This window comes from Marmota flaviventris, chromosome 2 (genome assembly GCF_047511675.1).
Source record: "Marmota flaviventris isolate mMarFla1 chromosome 2, mMarFla1.hap1, whole genome shotgun sequence".
Taxonomy (NCBI): Eukaryota; Metazoa; Chordata; class Mammalia; order Rodentia; family Sciuridae; genus Marmota; species Marmota flaviventris.
The window spans coordinates 178,902,953-178,921,847 of NC_092499.1; the positions used below are offsets into that span (position 1 = coordinate 178,902,953).

At 42.0% G+C, this 18,895-nt stretch overlaps 1 protein-coding gene across 1 annotated transcript in view; it reads left to right on the plus strand.

Annotated features, from left to right (window-relative positions):
* The first annotated feature begins 3,264 nt into the window (after window positions 1–3,264).
* Efcab8 (EF-hand calcium binding domain 8) overlaps window positions 3,265–18,895 on the plus strand; it is a 66,728-nt gene continuing 51,097 nt past the window's right edge. The window contains exons 1-5 of the mRNA XM_071607433.1: window positions 3,265–3,270; window positions 9,915–10,025; window positions 11,592–11,751; window positions 16,355–16,473; window positions 18,390–18,493. Of these exons, the coding sequence (XP_071463534.1) occupies window positions 3,265–3,270; window positions 9,915–10,025; window positions 11,592–11,751; window positions 16,355–16,473; window positions 18,390–18,493 (500 nt within the window). The remainder of the gene's footprint in view (window positions 3,271–9,914; window positions 10,026–11,591; window positions 11,752–16,354; window positions 16,474–18,389; window positions 18,494–18,895) is intronic.

Below are 18,895 nucleotides of genomic sequence, written 5' to 3' on the forward strand. Positions count from 1 at the left end.
GTGTCATGTCTTCTGAAATTTGTCTTGCCCTGGGTATAAGCTTTTAGGTTCTATAGATAAGATAAGGTACCTGTACTTCTTTCTTAAATTAGGACTGGTATTTTCAAATTCCCCACTCCCCCCCCCCCCCACTAAATGTGCTAATTTCTAAGCCTACTTCCTTTTTCTTCATTCACAGTATATTTCTTAGTGTCCTAATTTCTTAAATTCCCATTATTGTGAGAGGTTTTTCCTCCCAGAAGCCCAAGCTTAGCCTAACTGCTTTGAAGCCTTCTTTAGGCCATTTCCTCCTGAGAAATTTATCAGGATAAAATTTGGTGGATGACCACAGGGATGAGATATAGATATATATTTTTTTCCCTGAAATTATGTTTTAAAGACAATTTAACACAATCTCAGTCTATAAAATAATCAAGTTGTCACCATTTTTTCCCTCCCTTAAAAAATTCTGTACCCTTATAAATGAGTTTAAAAGGCAACTTATTGCCATTTTCAGTGCTAAATAAAGTTAAATGGTTGGAAGGTAGTTACTTATGCTATCTTTACCTCCCATAATTCTGGGTGCTCTGAAAAATCCATCTTGATTAGGGTTGTACCACCTTACTTTCTGTGGAAGTTAATGATATGATACCTTCCTTGAAATGCTACACACTTTCAAAGGAATATGAAACCCTTGGTGTTCATAATCTACCAGAAGATACCGCCAGGAATGCATGGAGTTTGTGAAGATACTCTTGGGTGCTGTCAACTAAGTTACTTGGTAAGGAGTGAAGCCAATGTTGGTTGTACCTGTGACCTAAGCCCATTGATTTGGCTCTTTAGGTTAAGGCACATGAAGTCTTGGTGTGACTAATAATAGGTTAAAATACTCGTGTGGTAAACTCAGTGAGCTGCTTGGTTGCTTGGCAAGTTCTGTGTTGCATGGAGGACAGAGCAACAAATGGGTTCTCTGCTTAGATTTGGATTCAAGATCCATTCCTTAGGCTGACGGTCTCTGTCTGATGGACTTCAGAGTCTTCTGGGGAGTTTGAAGATTGGAAATCTGCATTCTACTATGTATCTCCGTGACCTATGTTTGAGCTAGTAGTCTGGCTCGTTCTTGGGCCTTACGTAAATGTGTGCAACTTCAAGTTTTAATTCTGGCAGAGGAGACGTCAGATTTGAGTCTTTTACCCTTTTGAGTTTTAGTTGAACTCTCTTGTTCTTATCTGCAAAATAAGGATGATGATGTTGGCTGAAGTACATTCTTCAGAGGGTGCTTGTTGGGATCTGAGCTGATGGATAAGAAAAGCAGCAGCAGTATTAGAAAGTTCTGTACGGACAAGAGGTATTTATTTATGGTCTGGATACTTGAGATTCAGACTGAAATTGTAGATTAGAAAAAGTTTAGAACAGGGTTTTTGTATCTTGTAAATTCAAGAAGGGGGTTCCTTAAGATAAGCTTTGGGTATTTTCTAAAATGAGTAACAAGTTCTTTTAATGTTTCTTTTTCAGCTTGGTGGTATTGACAAGTCCAGCTCTTTTCTGTCTTCAAACTATGATTTTTCATCCTGTTTTTTCCTAAGTGGAATTGAGGTCTAAACACACATTTCACCATTTTCTTTTAAATGAAGATTTAGTGACTCAGGTTTATTGGTTTCAAAAAACAATCATATTTTCCTCAAGGATTACTTTCTAGGATGTAATATAGTTGTAAAAAGGAAGTTTTCTTTTGCTTTAACCAAGGCAATTTTCTACTAAAATTTTTCTTTAAGGATTGTTTTATAAGATGTATGAAGAGCTCATTTTCAAATGAAACCCAGGCCTTAAACCTGATCAGCCTGGTCAGATTAGCTTGCTGTCATGTGGTTGACCCAAATCTGACTGTCACCAGCAGAGAGTAGAAGTAATTACTTTGAACCATGATGAACTTTAGCCTGTGGTCAGTGTCCATGAATCACCATTTTTCTGACCTAGCATTCTTGCTGTCAGTAATATGTTATACTTTGAATTCACTCATTTAATTAATAAAATTTTAAAATTGGATGAGTTCATGTTCACTTTCTGTATCTTCATGACATTTGCTGCTTTTTACTCAGTTTTTGAAGGTATGAAAGTACCATATAACTTGAGTGTGCAAGCCCAAGGGCGAATTCCGTACTTGTACACTGAACTTGACTGTAGTTAGAACCATTAACCTAGATGACTTCAGCTGAATTGTTATGTAGCTTTAACTTATGAGGGTTCCTCTGCTTCCTCTTTGGCTTACTCTGATTTGCAAAGTATTGTTACTTCTTGGAGTTGGGGCTGTAGTCAAGTAGCTTCATGAATTTGGTTATCTAAGTGAGCAGGTCTAGCTTTAGAGTCAAATTTCTAGGTTTCTTAATCTAGAACTTTAAATCTTTGTTTTATTTTCATAAAATTTAAATAGGTCTCATGTCTTTTGCATTGGAGGCTCCTTGGTGCTGAATGTGTAGTGGAGATGCCTTCCTGGGCACGTTTCTGAGGTTGGAAGAGGCAGTTCTTAGTGCAGTGACCAATCAAAAGCAAATCAGGCTGACCACCAAAGCCTAAAACTTTGTAAATGGCCTCAAGAGATAGATTTAGAATTGTAAAATATCTATTTTAGCAGTTTGGAAATCTATACCTTGACTGACTTTTAAAAAATTTCTCTGAACTGGTGGGGGATGTAGCTCACTGTTAGAGAGCTTGCCTAGCATGTCCAATCCTGGGTTTGATTTCCAGCACTGAAAGTGGGGGTGGGGGGTGGGTGGGAATATTCTCCCTTTACTTTTTCTGGCTTAGTTTAAATGTTTTTGTGCAGTTTGCAGGTACTGTTGATAAGATTGGTTGGCTGGGCACAGGTATGAGCAGAGGAGGAAGAGTAATTTGTCCCATCGACTACTGATGTTTTTAGATCAGCTTTCAGTTCTGGTATAAGAATGAGATGTGGGAAATTTTTGATAGGTGAGATTCAGTCCTTCAGGGTAACTCTTAAAAGCTGGCTTTATGACTCTTACTAGTTTCTGGTAGGTAGATATGCTATTTTAAAACTTAACCTTATGGATGATTCACAAATTGAAATATAGAGTATTGAAATTAAGTTTAAGGTCACACATACAAGTAGGCGGGCTACATATAAATAGGGTCTATGGCTCGAGCCCCCCTTTGACCTTTACCAAAATAAATGAAGATGACAGTGTTGTGGGAAGGCCAGAAATTGAGGCCAGTGTCTTCCTTAGACTCTGCCTCCTGGATCTGCAGATGATGACTTTTCATTAGCTCATGGAGGTGAGCTTTTGTTTGGTTTATAAAGTTTAAATGTATAAAAGCCAAGAGGAGGCTGGAACAAGAAAGAGTGGGAGAATGAACACTTTCTAGCAGATATTATCTTTAGAGGCTAATTTTTGTCAGATGAAGGACATCCTCCCCCACACTCCCATACTGGGGATTGAACCTAGGGGTGCTTTATCACTGAGATATACCCCCAACCCTTTTTATTTTATTTTTATTTTAAGGCAGGGTCTTTCTAAGTTACCAAGGTTGGCCTTGAACTTGGGATACTCATGCCTCAACCTCCCGAGTAGCTGGGATTACAGATGTGTGCCACCAAACCTAGCGGACATTTTTGATTCAAAGAAAAGCACAATGTTTCTTAGCATCTGTTGCATATGTCTTACATGTGGAATTTTTGGAAAAGTTTTAATGGTGAAACCATAAGTGTATAATTTCTGTATTTTAATTAAAGTACTTAGGTTTTAACTCTGTAGGAAGAAGCTTTGACAGGAGAAATAGCAAATAGAAATAACATGCCTTTGGCCATTTCCCATAGGTTACAAGCTTCAGGGAGAGCCCTCTAGTAAGATCTGTCCCCAAATCATCATTTAGTGCAAGAATCTAAATGAGTTTTACCAAAGGCCTGTCATGATTTATCCCATCTAAACTTGAATGATTTTCAAATTTCTTTCTATTTGTGCTTGCTTCTCTATTGTTTGTTTCTCATATGGGACCCGTTTACACATTCAGAAGTAGGTCTGGTGATTTTAAGATCCAACATAACCTCAAGGCTGTCTAGCATTTTAGGATTTTCTAACCTGATAGTCTCTTTTTTTGTATTTTATGTTTTTCTACAAAGTAATGTAGAGTTAGACATATAAAATTATACATGATTGCTGTTTTTACTTTGAAGTTTTAAACCTTGCCTAGGAGAATGGAATAAGCTTATGTGCTTTTTAAAAAAAATTTTTAAAAATTTTCTTTTTTGACAAAGGTCTTTCTGATTGCTTAGGCTGGCCTTGAGATTGTGATCGTCCTGCCTCAGCCTACAGGCATGTGCCTCCATGCCAGCTGGCAAGCCGTGTGTTTTTGCAGGTAGTTACAGGCTCACTCAATTTGCCCCTCCCCTTTTATCAGTTCTAAAACCTGATTTGAAATTTAATGTGGAATGAAATAAACATTAGGACTAAAAGTCCTAAGGATTTGTGGCTGACTTAATATTCCCAAGCTTTAAGAAGCACTTTTTTTTTTTTTTTTTAATTAAAGCAACTACTGGGCCTCATTGCTTTTTTCTCGACTATTTGGGACACCCAAACCTGAAGTTTTCTTTCTTTCTTTTTTTTTTTTTTAAATTGAGACACGGCCCAAGAAGCTGTCTTTGTACTCCCTGGTTTTAGCAGTCCTCCCTCCCATCTCAGCCTCTAGAGTAGCTGGGACTACAGGCCAGCCACTGTCACCAGCTCAGAGTTCTCTTTGGTAGTGTGGTAGGAAGAGCATTGTTTTGTTTTAATTTTTTTGATACTGGGGATTGAACCCAGAGGCACTTTACCACTGAGCTACATCCCCAGCCCTTTTTATTTTTAATTTTGAGTTAGGGTGTTTAACTAAGTTGCTTGGGGCCATGTATAGTTGCTGAGGCTTGCCTTGAATTTGAAATTCTCCTGCCTCAGCCTCCCAAGTCACTGGGATTACAAGCAGGAGTCACTGTACCCAGTTAAGAGCATTGTTTTAAAGGTCACATGAGCAGAGTTGACCTCATTTTTACTGCCAGCTAAAGGTCTGATCTTGATAGTAATCTTCAGGGTCCCCTGTAGTTCTAGCAGTCAAAGACTACCTTTAAAAAAAAAAAAAAAAAGCCTTTCTGGCTGTCAGATTACATCTTAAAATTTTTGACAGATTACATAGAACTGAAGGACTCAAGTTGGGCACCTTAAAATTCGCAAAGCCTGAGAGGACAGCATGGTGGTGTTGCCAAGTGGTAGTCCAAGGTGGCGCTCGCTGGAGGGGAGTTAGCTGTGTTAATAGTGGCTTCCTTCCCTCAGTATTTGCTTAGCATTAGCAAGTGATGCCTGAATCTCAAGTAGGACTTTTAAACTTTATTCTACAATTATTTTTGTGCAGAGGTTTATCTAGGAGCTTTTTCTTCTAAATGCCCTCCCTTCTGTTTATTTTTCTGTTGAGTTATTGATGATTATATTTTTGCTCTTTAGGTGGAGTTTTCTATCTTTTTTTTTTCCATGTTTCCTCTCAGGGAGGGGAAAGTACATTAATTGTGACAGAACCTAGCATATTTTTGCCATTAAAAATATTGGCAAAGATGGTTTATAGTGAAAAAATAGGTACCATTTGATTAGTAATTGTGTGTCCTTGGAATAATGTAGAAACTGCTGTAGAATTGATGAGAGTGAGCCAACATGTAAGAAATGAATTCACTGAGCCAAAAAACAATGGAAAAAAGTTAACCGATCAACCACCTTTTTTTTTTTTTTTTTATCCTTAAGTTCATTAACACCTAGTAAAAGGACCTCTGCACTTTTGACATTTGACCACTGTACCTTTAATGTTTTACAATATGGCAGAATCCTTTTGTTTCTCTTCTTCCCCCTCTCTCTTTTTCCAAATGTGGTACTGGGATTTAACCCAGGACTCTATTCCTCAGCTACAGCCCCAGCCCTTTTTTACTTTTATTTTCAGTCAGGATCTCATGAAGTTGTCAAGGCTGGCCTTGAGTTTGTAACCCTTCTGCTTCAGCCCCCCAAGTCACTGGGATCACAGGCTTATGCCACCAACTTTCTTTGTCTCCATTATTGATGAATGGGAGCAGAAATTATTTTGGTATGTTGGTGTTCTCTGTTTAGGTCCAGGGAGAATGTTTTGTCTGGTGATTGATTGGCATTTTGGTAACATTCAGTTTCTCATTAAGTATGGTTTTCCTGGTTTAAATGAGTGATCTTTTAAGATCTGGATCCATGTCCCTGTTTGAAATCTCTATTAAGAGATTTGACTTTCACCAACATGCCCTGCTGTTGTGCCATGGACCAAGGTTGTGCAGAAGTTACATCAGGTACAGGCTTGCTCTGAAGCCTGGATTTGTGAGTCTCCCTTCTCAAACATAATGTTCTTGTTTCCTTCCTCTTTTCATATAAGTGGAGCTCATGCAGAGGGTGTTAGAGAGCCAATGTGCCTTTTGCTGTCCCACCTGGGGGAGCCAGTTGGCCTTTAGGTTTGGGTGAATCCTGCTTTATATCATAGGGCTCCCTGGCATTTTCCATGGTTCTTATTGGGCAGTACCTGTACTTGTCCTATGGATTGTTTTGTATTTTGTCCTGGCTATTTGTACTGTCTCCTGTCACTCTTTGCTGTAAGTTCAACTTCATTAATAAAAAGAATATCTCATGTTGGATGAAAAATGGCTGTGTGGTTGTGGTTTGTGGGCTGGATTCTGATATTCCATTTATGTTCTTCATGTGGAATCCTCTTATTTCCCTGTTCTAAAAGTGACTATTTAGGTGGAAGCCCTCAAGAGTTCCACAGCAGCTTCATAGAGGAGCTATCTTGGACTAAGGGACAGCTGCCAAGATGTCTCACATTAAATGGGAGTTGAAAGCTGATAGCTTCCTGTTAGCCAGTGTAGTTAACTGGAGAAATCAAATTGGGTCAGGGTGAGTGAGCATTTGGGTTATTGTTGTTCTTCCAAAATTGGACATCTTGGTCTTAAGATTCACTTGCTTGACATGAAAGGCTGGATGGGAATGAGGAGTGCATCTCTCTTGCTGCTTTCTCTCTCTCTTTTGGTGGTACTGGGAACTTAACCAAGGGGAACTCTACTGCTGAGCTACATCCCCAGCTGTTTCTGATTTTTAATTTTGAGGTATGGTTTTGCTAAGTTGCTCAGGCTGGCACCTAACACTATCTTCTGCCCTAGTCTCCTGAGATGCTGGGATTACAGGTGTGCACCCATGTGCCCAGAGGAGAGCATCTCTTCCATTTCTGGGACAGCTGCAAATGCTGTTAGCCTCCAGTCATCTGCCCCTATTAAGTGCCAACCATAATTCTCCGTCCATGCCTGGCATGCTGCCCTAGTAGCTGTTCCAAACTCTCAACCTGATGCCAGTCAGTATGACTTCTAATCTTATCTGTTTGCTAGTCATATTTTATTTTTCTGCTCTAGGAATTGAACTCAGGTACTTTACCAATTAGGTACATCCCCATCCCTTTTTTTTTTTTTTTAATAAATGATTTTTTAAAAATACAATTATTTACTTTTATGTGGTGCTGAGGATCAAACCCAGTGCTTCATACATGTGAGGCAAGTGCTCCACCACCGAGCTACAACCCCAGCCCTCTTTTATTTTGAGAAAGGGTTTTGCTAAGATGCTAAGGCTGGTTTTGAACTTTCACTCCTGTCTCAACCTCCCAAGTAGCTGGGATTGCAGGAGTGTGCCACTCTGTCTGGCTCTAATTCTGGATATAAATTGAACTCTTTATTTCTGTTTTCTCTAGTATTGGAAGTAGTATTTCTATTTCCCTCTTTTATACTTTTTTTAAAAACTTTAATTATTTTTTATTCATTTTTACGTGGTGCTGAGAATTGAACCTGTGCCTCACATGTGCTAGGCAAGCACTCTACCACTGAGCCACAACACCAGCCTCTGTCTTTTTTTTTTTTTTTTTTTGGTGGTGCTGGGGATTGAGCCCAGGGCTCATGCATGCCAGGCAAGCACTACTGGACTGTCGACACCTCTGCCCCTTGTCCTTTTCTTTTGAATGGTCTCTGTTGCCAGTGGCTTTTTTTAAAGGTTCTTTGCCTTGGTCTGTGAACATACACAAAGCTGTTCTCTCTTGGTTGAAGATATATTTCTCTTACAGTTTTGAAATAATTATATTTAAAATAGTTGTAGAATTGTGTAAAGAATCCCCCTTCACCCAGATTTGGCTTACTGAAGCGACCCACCCTCTTGTGTTTTTTGTTTTCTCCTTTCCCCTCAAGGTAACTTCCCCTTAAATGTTAGATCCCAGATTCCCAGGTGTTTCATGTCTATCTGGACAGCCTCTTGTCATGTACACAAGACCACTTTCATTCTCTGTTCCCCTGGAAAGGATTCACTTCCCTCAGTTATTCTGGTTCTTTACTTGGAAGCCTCTTTTCCCTGCAGCTGCTTTCTCTCCTTTGGTCTTTACATCTGAACTGTATTCAAGACACCATTAGGAAAGGATGCTCATGATGGATCCTCTGTCGTTTTCCTCCTCCTCCTCTTGCTCTCTATCCTGTGCTGAGAATTTTCATAATTTCCCTTTATTTCATTCAGTCTCCCTGGGAAGATATTTAAGATTTTGCATTTTGCTTACAATTTCTTTTTTCCACTCTCCTCTCCCACTGTTGCTCCCTCCTTCGCACCTCCTCCCAGTCCTTGTTCAAGCCAGGTATTTCAGTTGGCCAATCCCCTGTGCATGCCAGGCTTGCCTTTCCTGGTTTGCCTTTCCCTGTTTTACCCTGGCTTGCCTTTCCCTGCCACCCTAGAGTGGCCCTTCCACTCTTGCTTGGGGGGACTTGCTGATGAACTAGATTGGTTTCTAAGGATCGTAACAAAGTATGGGCCCAATAGGAATATGCCCTTTACATTCTTAGAGCAGAGCTACAGGGAATGCAGCTCTTGCCTGATCCTCATGCTGCTAAAAAGCGAGTTCCCATGGGCTGGGGTTGTGGCTCAGTGGTAGAACGCTTGCCTAGTATGTGTGAGGCACTAAGTTTGATTCTCAGCACCTCATATAAATAAATAAAATAAAGGTTCATCAAAAACTTAAAAAAAGGAAAAAAAGAGTTTCAACCTGGGTGTGGTGACACACACCTATAATCCCAGCAGCTCGGGAGGCTGAGGCAGGAGGATCATGAATTCAGTCAGCCTCAGCAAAAGGGAGGTGCTAGGCAACTCAGACCCTGTCTCTAAATAAAATACAAAAAGGGCTGGGTATGTGGCTCAGTGGTTGAATACTCCTGAGTTCAATTCCTGATTACCAAAAAACAGAGTTCCTTAAGCTCTGCCCCATCCCTGAGAAATCCTGCCTGCACGGGCATGGAAGGCAGGCTGGGAGGGTTCTGGAAGTTCAGGGCTAGTTTTGCCCCACCTCTGGTGCATGTCTTTGACCTTTAGAAGTGGACCTGCCTCTGGACCTGTTTTCCTGTGAATTATTATTATTTGTTATTATTTTTTAGAGAGAATTTAATATTTAGTTTTCGGCAGACACAATATCTTTGTTTGTATGTGGTGCTGAGGATCGAGCCCCGCGCCGCGCCCATGCCAGGCGAGCACGCTACCGCTTGAGCCACATCCCCAGCCTTTGAATTATTTTTGAACTACCATATGGTTCCCTAAATTTCTTCTGTAGGAAGATTGATACCTGCCCCCCAACCTTTAGGAAGCCTCTGGCTTTAAGTCAGAAGTAAAGTAACTTGAGAAGCCCCGTAAATTCAGAAGTAGGACCACTCCATTCCATTTGGGAAAGGAAAGCTTAGTTGTCAACTTGGGGGCAGTTCTGTGCTAGAGAAGACTCTGGAAAAAGGGATGTTCTTCAAATGCTTGCTAGGAGTATCCATGGGTAATGGGCAGCCACCTGCCCCCCTTGATCGTGTCTTTTCCTCTCTCCTGCGGCCTGGCTAGGTCAGCCACACATGGTCCTTCAAAACTGGAGTTAAAGTGACTGTGATTCCTTGTCTTAGGTTAACATCACAGTCTTCTGAGAACTTCGAAGAAAGCCCTCAACCTCAAAAGGTAAGCAGACCACCAGAGTGAACGTACAGTGCGGGGGTGTTCTGGATCCACCCTGAACTCACAGTGAGCACAGGAATCCATTGCTTCTGCACTAGGTGTTGCAGACTCAGGTGTTCACAGGCCAGGTAGGTAGTGCACTGTAAACAGCACCCGAATTCACAGATCATCCATGACCCATACTTGATTTTGTCCAACTAAGTGGTGATAAGGGTGAGATGGGCTACACTGATTATTCTCAAGATAGGTAAGTATGGAGTAGTAAGTGCTTGGGGCTGGGTAATAAGATAATTAGTATAAATTAAGGAAAATTAATGTGCCCTTGCTTTCAAAATCTGTGGCTTGGGGAAGGGATGCGAGAATCCCAAGATAAAATAACTTGTAAATGGGGGAGCCAGGCAGAATTCTAACCCGAAGCTCTGAGCCACAGCCATGATGTTTTCCTGACATCTTGCTGTCTACTTGTGTAGCTAGATGCCTGCCAAGCATGGCAGGAATAGGCAGAGCACCTGGAAATGTGGAGGTGGCAGTGGTACTTTTCATCGGAAAAGCTCTTTGAAGGAGGTGCCATTTGAGCCAGCCTCTGCAGATGGGTAGAAGTTCACCCAGGGAGAGGTGGGGTAAACTCTGCATGGGGACAGAGTGCATATAAGAGGAACACTTGTCATACAGGGTTGGGAGAGCAGTTGGTGTGCCTGGAATATGGTTTGTTCTTGGAAATTAGAAAGGTAGATTAGAAGCTGGGTGCACTACTGTATGCCTATAATCCTAGCCACCTGGGAGACTGATGCAGGAGGATTGCAAGTTTGAGGCCAGCCTATCTTTAAAAAAAAAAAAAAAAGCACTGGGGGTATATAGCTCAGTAGTAAGGCACCTCTGGGTTCAATCTCCAGTGACACCCCCTCCCCCCCAAAAAAGACCAATAATAATAATAGGGGAGAAGAGGGAAGCGCTTAAGGTGGTGTAGTGCTGAATTTCTACTAGGGGCCTGGGTAGGTGGTGAGAACACTGACTCCATCTCTTGGGCTACGTAGAGGCAGGGCTTCCTGGCAGGGCCTCCTCACTCGCTGTGCCCACAGTGCCAGGCACGCAGTGAGCGCGTGGATCATGGGAGTGAGCATCCACAGGAGGATGAGCACGCTTGCTTTATCACTGGAGCCGAAGCCCTTGTGTCTTCCCTGAACCTCAGCTGTGGCATCTGGAGAAGGGGAACAAGGTTAATTCCTCTAAGAACCACAGTCCATATTTTTCTTTTTCTTTCATTTTTTTTCTTTCTTTCTTTCCTTCCTTCTTTCTTTGTGCTGAGGACCAAACTCAGGGCCTCACACACGCTGGATACTTCTACTACTGAGCCATATCCCTGACCTTACAGTCTAGTCTAGATTTTTTCCTGATCTTTCTAGGCCTCAAAGTGGGCACGACTTATTTGTTTCCATTAGTTGTAGTAGTCTTACACTACTTGTTCTTCCCCAAAGATTTTCTCTTTAAGTAAGAGAAATGTACTGAAAAATGCTTGTCTCAAAGATTAACTCTCTCAGACCCTCATTTTTGTAGTCATATTTGTTCCAGCCATCTAGCCCAGGTGAATTCCAGGACAAGGAGGCTCCCACACCCAAGATATCATCCATCACATGTGGCCAGATGCCTGAATATAGGACTCCGCTGTTTTCTGAGCTACACCTGGCCAAGTTAGAGAGAATGTTTGCGGAGAACATTGATTCAAATGGAGGTAAAGCATACTGCAGTTTCAGTCTTTTTGATTTCTGAATAGGACCCCGTGTCTGGGATGTGTTGAGGGCTCAGACCTGACAAACACTTTTGGGTACAGCATCTCATTTAAAACTTTTTATCATCCAGGCATGGTGGCACATGCCTGTAATCCCAGCAGATCGGGAAGCTGAGGCAGGAGGATTGCAAGTTCCAAGCCAGCTTCAGCAACTTAGCAAGGTCCTAAGCTACTTAGTGAGGGCCTGTCTCAAAATAAAAAAAAGTGCTGGGGATGTGGTTCAGTGGTTAAGCGCTCCTGGGTTCAATCCTGATACTAAAACAACAACAAAAAACCCTTTTAAACATTGTTTAAGCAGTGAAAGCATATTGAAGGTTACCTGGGATCTATTAAAATATATCTCTAGTCCAAACACGCAGAAGCAAACTGCTATTAGCATATTTTGTTGTATTTTTTTCCAGTTTCATGTATGTTGTACTATCTATTGCTGTGAAACAGTAGCCCCACAATTTTAATTGCTTATTATACATTTATTATCTCTCATTTCTGGTGGGTCGTTAGCATGACCATGGTCATAGCTCTTCTGCCATAAATCAGTTGTCAGCTGGGACTGTAGTGCATCTGGGGCTTGACTGGTAAAGGATCCATTTCTAAGCTCACTCCCAGAATTTAATTCCTTGTAGCAGCAGTACTGAGGGTATCCATTTCTTGCTGGCTGTTGATGGGAGACTGCCCTCAGCTCCCAACACTGCCCACAGTTTCTGGCCATGTAGGAGTCACCAACATGGCTTCTCAAAAGGCTCAAGTCAACCAGGGAGAGAACCACTCCAGCAGAACTGTGTTGCAATCTCATAGAACAGTTATGTGGCCATATGCATATAGTCTTGCATATCCTGTCACCTGTGCCATATTCTCTTGGCTAGAAGCAGGTAACAAGTCCTACCCTACTTAGCAGGAGGGAACCACAGGAGGGCCTGAGCTAGGAAGCAGATATACTGGGGGCTTCCTCCCTAGCACAGATGGCATTTTGTTTTCATGTATCTGAATCCTTCCATACAATAGATACTCCTCGACTTAAAATAGGGTATGTTCTGGCAAACTGAAAATATCACAAGCTGAAATGCATTTAGTACCCCTAACCTACTAAACACCACAGATTAATCTAACCTAGCTTAAATGTGCTCAGCTCCTAGTTGGGCAAAATCATCCAACACAAACCCTGTTTTATAATAAGGTGTTAAAAATCTACTGAATACTATAAAAATAGTGCACTCCTGTAATCCTAGGGACTCAGTAAGCTGAGGCGGGAGGATCGAAAGTTCAAGGCCAGCCTGGGTAATTTGAGATTCTGTCTCAAAAAAGCAAAAAATAAAAAAACACTAGGGATATAACTCAGTGATATAGCACCCCTGGGTTTAATCCCCATCATCCCTTCCCCCTGAAAAAAATAAAAATAAAAACCATTAAAAACAACAATGATTTTATGGGTGTTTATTTATTTGTGCTATTATAAAGTCAAAATATTCTTGCCTCACATACGTGAGGCACTGGGTTCAATCCTCAGCACCACATAAAAAATAAGTAAATATAATAAAGATATTTTAAAAAAGAAAAAAAATAAAGTCAAAAAATTGCAAGTCAGATACTGTGTATATGTAATTTCAGACCCTTTTTCACTTACTATCTTAAGGATTTTTCCTTATTCCTATGTAGTCTTCTAAACTATCATTAATAGATCTAAGTGTTCCCTGGTTGACTAAGCCATTCCCGTATTTTTGCATATTTAGATTTTATCAAGTGTAAATAATGTTTTGAGGATACTCTTTGCACATCAGACTTTTTCTTTCTTTAGAACTTGAATTCTCTCCCTTGGGACAATACTCCTAAAAGTCTAATAACAGAAATTCATTAAGGCATCTTTCTTTATAGCCACTAGAGACAGGGCCCCATCTACTTTCCTACTTCATTTTTTTTTCTTTCTTTAATATTTTTTTTAGTTTAGGTGGACCATTATTTTATTTATTTGTATGTGGTGCTGAGAATCGAACCCAGTGCGTCATGCAGGTTAGACAAGCACACTACCACTGAGCCACAACCCCAGCCCCTCCCATTTCTTTATCTTTTTTTTTTTTTTTTTTTTTTGTTACCAGGGATTGAATCCAGGGGCACTTAACCACTAAGCCACAACCCCAGCCTTTTTTTATATTTTATTTTGAGACAGGTTCTCACTAAGTTGCTTAGGGCATTGCTAAGTTGCTGAGGCTGGCTTTGACCAGTAGTCCTCCTGCCTCAGCTTCCTGAGCAACAGGAGCCATGTGCACTGTTATGTGACCATATGCATTTAGTCTTGCATATCCTGTCATCTGTACCATATTCTCTTGGCTAGAGAATATGGCACAGGTGCCTCACGTATTTGAGGCAAGACTTTTTTGACTTTATAATAGCACAAATAAGTAAATACCCATAAAATCAATTACAGGCATGTGCACTGCTCCTGGCCCAATTCATTTCTTTTGAGCTTTACAACTATTCTCTGATGTGGGCAGGAAATATGACGAAGTGATGCCTCCGAGAGGCACTTCATGTCTGACCTGAAGATGAGATGGCTCCAGCTGGGGTTTTCCAGTGTTGATGTTTGCAGCCAGGAGGTGCCAGTGTTACCTAGCTAGGCCCATTTTTTCCTGCCCCATAGTATGTCAATCACTGAAACAACAAGTTTTGTAAAAGAGAAAGTATTTAAGATGCAGCCAAGTGTGGAGGTGGGAGACCCCAAGTCTCAAATCTACCTCCCCCAGGAGAGGATTTGGGGACATTGATGGGATAAAGAAACAGGGAGATTTAAGACATGGAGAAAGGTGACTGGAGGTGAAGTAGTGGCCTGAGCATGTGTAGTCAAATTGTGTGGCTTTCTGTGGGCCACATGTTCAGAAAGTGGTTGTGTCAGCACAATCTGAGGGTGGGGTTTTGGGCCTCATGTCAAAAGGTCACCCATGGGAGGAGTTGGTGGTTTCAACAAAAGTGGCCTTCAGGTTCCTGAAAAACAACCCAGGCAACCATCATTATCATAACCCACATGTCAGAGGTGCTACCTAAACAGAGCTAATGACAGACTAATTACATTTCTCAGCTGTATGACGTCCACTAAAAGCAAGAAACTGGAGTCAAGTGAAGTGCGAAGGTCTATTCAGACTTTCCCTTGGTTTTACCACCACTGAATCATGGAGGACCTAACATTTTTTACTTTAGCCATGGTTCCTGTCATGTACGGGTTACTTTTGAATACACAGTGTGTTCACACAGTTCAAATGCAGAAAGTACTTTTTCCAGGATACCTTTTAGTATGTGGAGAAAGTCTTTCTCCCCCATCCATGCTGCCCAGGTGTGTTGCTGCAGGCGGTTACTGCTTTTCCTGTGACCTTTAGAAGCAAGATGGCGAGTTCTATGCCGTAACAGCTTGTGACCCACACTGTTCTATTTACTTTTTTCCCCTGCTTTGATACTGGGGGTTGAACCCAGGAATGCTCTCCTGTTGAGCCACACCCCAACTCTTTTTATTTTTTGAGACAGAGTCTCACTAAGTTGCTTAGGACCTTGCTAAGTTGCTGAGACTGGTCTTGAATTTGAGATCTTCCTGCCTCAGCCTCCTACGAGGTTGGGATTACAAGTGTGCACCTCCATGCCTGGCTGCGCCTTGTGAGGCAAGTTCTCTGCCACCAAGCTGTATCCCCAGCCCCTCCTTGATATTTTTTAAAATTAATTTTTCACAAGTTTTCCACCTTGGTTTTTAAGTTTTTATTTTACTTAATATGTATTAGAGATATATTTTTTAATATTTATTTTTTAGTTTTTTCGGTGGACATAACATCTTTATTTTATTTTTATGTGGTGCTGAGGATCGAACCCAGCGCCCCAGGCATGCCAGGCGAGCATGCTACTGCTTGAGCCACATCCCCAGCCCGAGATATTTTCATATCAGTCTAAAAAGAGCTTCCTTGTTTTTAAAGGCTGGCTGTGGTATTAATTGAGGGAAAGGAAAATTCTCCTTTCATTGATGTTTTAAAGTAAGGGAAAATATGATCATTTTTCTCTCTTAAAAAGCTTTCAAAGAGCTGGTGCCATGGTGCATGCTTGTAATTCCATTGACTCTGAAGGCTAAGTCAGGAGGGTTCCAAGTTCAAGGACTGCCTAGACAATTGAATGAGACTCTGTTTCCAAATAAAACCTAAAAACAGCAAGGGATGTAGTTCGGTGGTAGAGTGCCCTGCATTCAATCTCCAGTACCTAAGATTAAAAAAAGATACAAAAGATAACCAAGTGATGATGGAAACCTCAGAAATCGATTGGGCCTCTGCTGGGGAGGTAAAGGAAGGGTAGATGGGGCCAAGCAAGCGACTGCGTGCGGGGCTGAGGAGAAGGCAGCTGCCTAAGGCTTCTTTCCGTTTCCCCTCCAGTGATCCAGCTGATTGTCGTGGGGGAGGGAGCAGAGAGTGCCTTGAACTGTAGGCACCCAGTAGATATCCTCTCCTTGTGTCCCCTTAGCACCTATGGCCACCATGGCCCTCTGTGACTTGTGATTGAGTGAATAATGTTTTCTTCTCTCTTTAAGTCCTGGATCTGGGAGTTTTCATTAAGACCATGAAAAAGGTTCTGCAGAATGTGTCAGATGAGATGCTGGAGACCCTGTTTTTGAAGGTGGACTCAAATTGTAATGGCTTCATCACCTGGGTGAGGAGGGTATCCTTGCTGCTTCAGATATCTCGGGGAGGCTGGAGGATATAGTCCTAAACAGGTGGAGCAAATGGAGGTATGAAGATGGGAGGCAGTCACAGCATCAGAAAATCTCCCTTTGGATTCTGGCACTAGCTGGCGTGCTTGCCAGGTAGAGGAACCTTGGTATCTCTCTCTCTCTCTGGTACCTGGAATGCTTGACCACTGAGCCACATCCCCAGCTCTGTTTATTTTTTATTTTGAGATAGGGACTTGCTAAGTTGCTGAGGCCAGCTTTGAACTTGTGATCCTCCTGCCTTAATCTCCCTAGTTGCTGGGATTACAGGTGTGCGCCACCATGCCCAGGGAGGAAACTTGATATCTCTTAGGAGTCCTTCTCGAGACTTCTGTCAGCGGGGCTCATTGCAATTCATTCTGCAGTGGGATATGGGAGAGTGTGTGTGACAAGTATCCATGGTCCTTGTGTGAGACCTTCTTGTGGGGTATCTCTGACATGTGGCTATCCTGCACACCAGCCTCTTTTGCAGTTTGGGGAATCCAAGCCAGTATTATGACCATCTCATGGCTCTTTATAGTCACTCAGAAGACGAACCTGTGGCTGTTAAATCCAAAAATATCGGGGTTTTATAGGATAGCAGTAATAGTGGTTTTGTTTTTTCTGTTTTTGAATGTTCTATAATGAGCACATATGGCATATAAACATATAGCAAAGTACAAACATAGTATGACATGTGGATGTAGTAAAGATGACATAGGGCACCGTGCAGAGCACTTAATAAAGTGTGAGACCTCACACTTTAAGGTTTACTTAAACCTCACAAGAATTCTATGAGGTAGAAGTGAGAAACTGAAGCATAGAGGTTAGGAACTTGCCCAGGGTTGCAGAGCTATCTAATAGTTGAGGCAATATTCAAACCCAGGGAACTTCTTTAAGGTCCATTTATGAACTACCATGGCATCCCTCCTACCCCCTTAGTTTAAGTATATATTGCAGGTTTTATTTTTGAAAGTTTTTTGCTTTTATTTCTCTAAACATTCTTTAGTAAATGTTTCTAGCATTCTCCACCATCTACACAATGATCCTTCTTTTTCTATTTTTTTTTTTTTGTGGGGGGGGTACCAGGGATTGAACTCAGGGGCACTTGATCACTGAGCCATACCCTCAGCTCTATTTTGTATTTTTTTTAGAGACAGGGTCTCACTGAGTTGCTTAGCGCCTTGTTTTTGCTGAGTCTGGCTTTGAACTTGCAATCTTCCTGCATGAGCCTCCTGAGCTGCTGGGATTATAGGCATGGGCCACTGTGCTTGGCTGCACAACAATCCTTCTTAACACCTCTCTCTTTTTCTATTTTTTGTTGATATGAGGTCTTGGTCTTGCTGTTGTTGTCCAGGCTGGTGTTTAATCTATAGGCTCGAGCAATCTTCCCGTCTTTACCTCCTGCGTAGCTGGCGGGTACCACCACATGTGACTCCTGTTTCTTGTTTTGGCTCTGGCAATATTTTCATGAAGTTATTTGGAGCCTAGAGTTGCCCAAATGGCCCTAGTTATGGGTTCTCCCCAGTTGTTAACTTGGTACATGAATTTGGCAATTCACACATGCTTACATAAGGGGCTCCTCCTTATCTCTACAGTGGAGGGTGAATAGAGAGCTGTCCTCAGCATTGCTGAGGGAGTTCAGGAGAGGGGTTGCTTTGCTGAATTAACAGATGCTTGCAAATAGGCTTTCCCATGTTCAGGATTCAAACCCAGGTCTGTTGTTTAGCCACTTCCCTTGAGTGCTCAGGAAACAGCCCAGAAACCCTTGGAAGGGGCTGGGGAGGGATGAGGAAGACACTAGAAACCACTTGGGTTTCCGAAGGTGACTGCTGAACTGCTAATATCCACCCTCCCTTTCCTGATTTTTCTGAGGCAGGAGAAATATATGGATTACATGATGTATGAGTTCCAGGGGCTGGAGTTGATGAGGAAGAGCCAGTACTGCCTGCTGTTCCAGCTCCCTATGAGGATCATCCCCCTGTAAGGAGCCTCTTCCCTGGACCTGGGGGTTTGACTGAATAAGCGCTGGTGCCAAGTCCTGCAAGGAGCCCCCTTCCTAAGGTCATAAGCCATTCTTTGCTGGTGCCAACCAGGGATCTGACACTGGACTTGATGCTGAATGCCTTTTAGTTCTTTTCTGCCTCACAATCATGTAGGTGTTCATTAGGATGAAGACAGGTGATTTGTTCCCATTTCACATATGAGGAAACTGGGGCTCAGAGAGGCCAAATGTCTTGCAGGCCAATAGACAGAAAGTGGTAGAGTTGCACTGTTTGGCCCTCTCCACTCACCTTGGGTCTGTGTCAACTGTCTTAGGCAGGTGGCTGAGACCGGGGAGCCAACTCCTGTGGTATAAGCTGTGGTGGCCTGCACTTGTGTCCT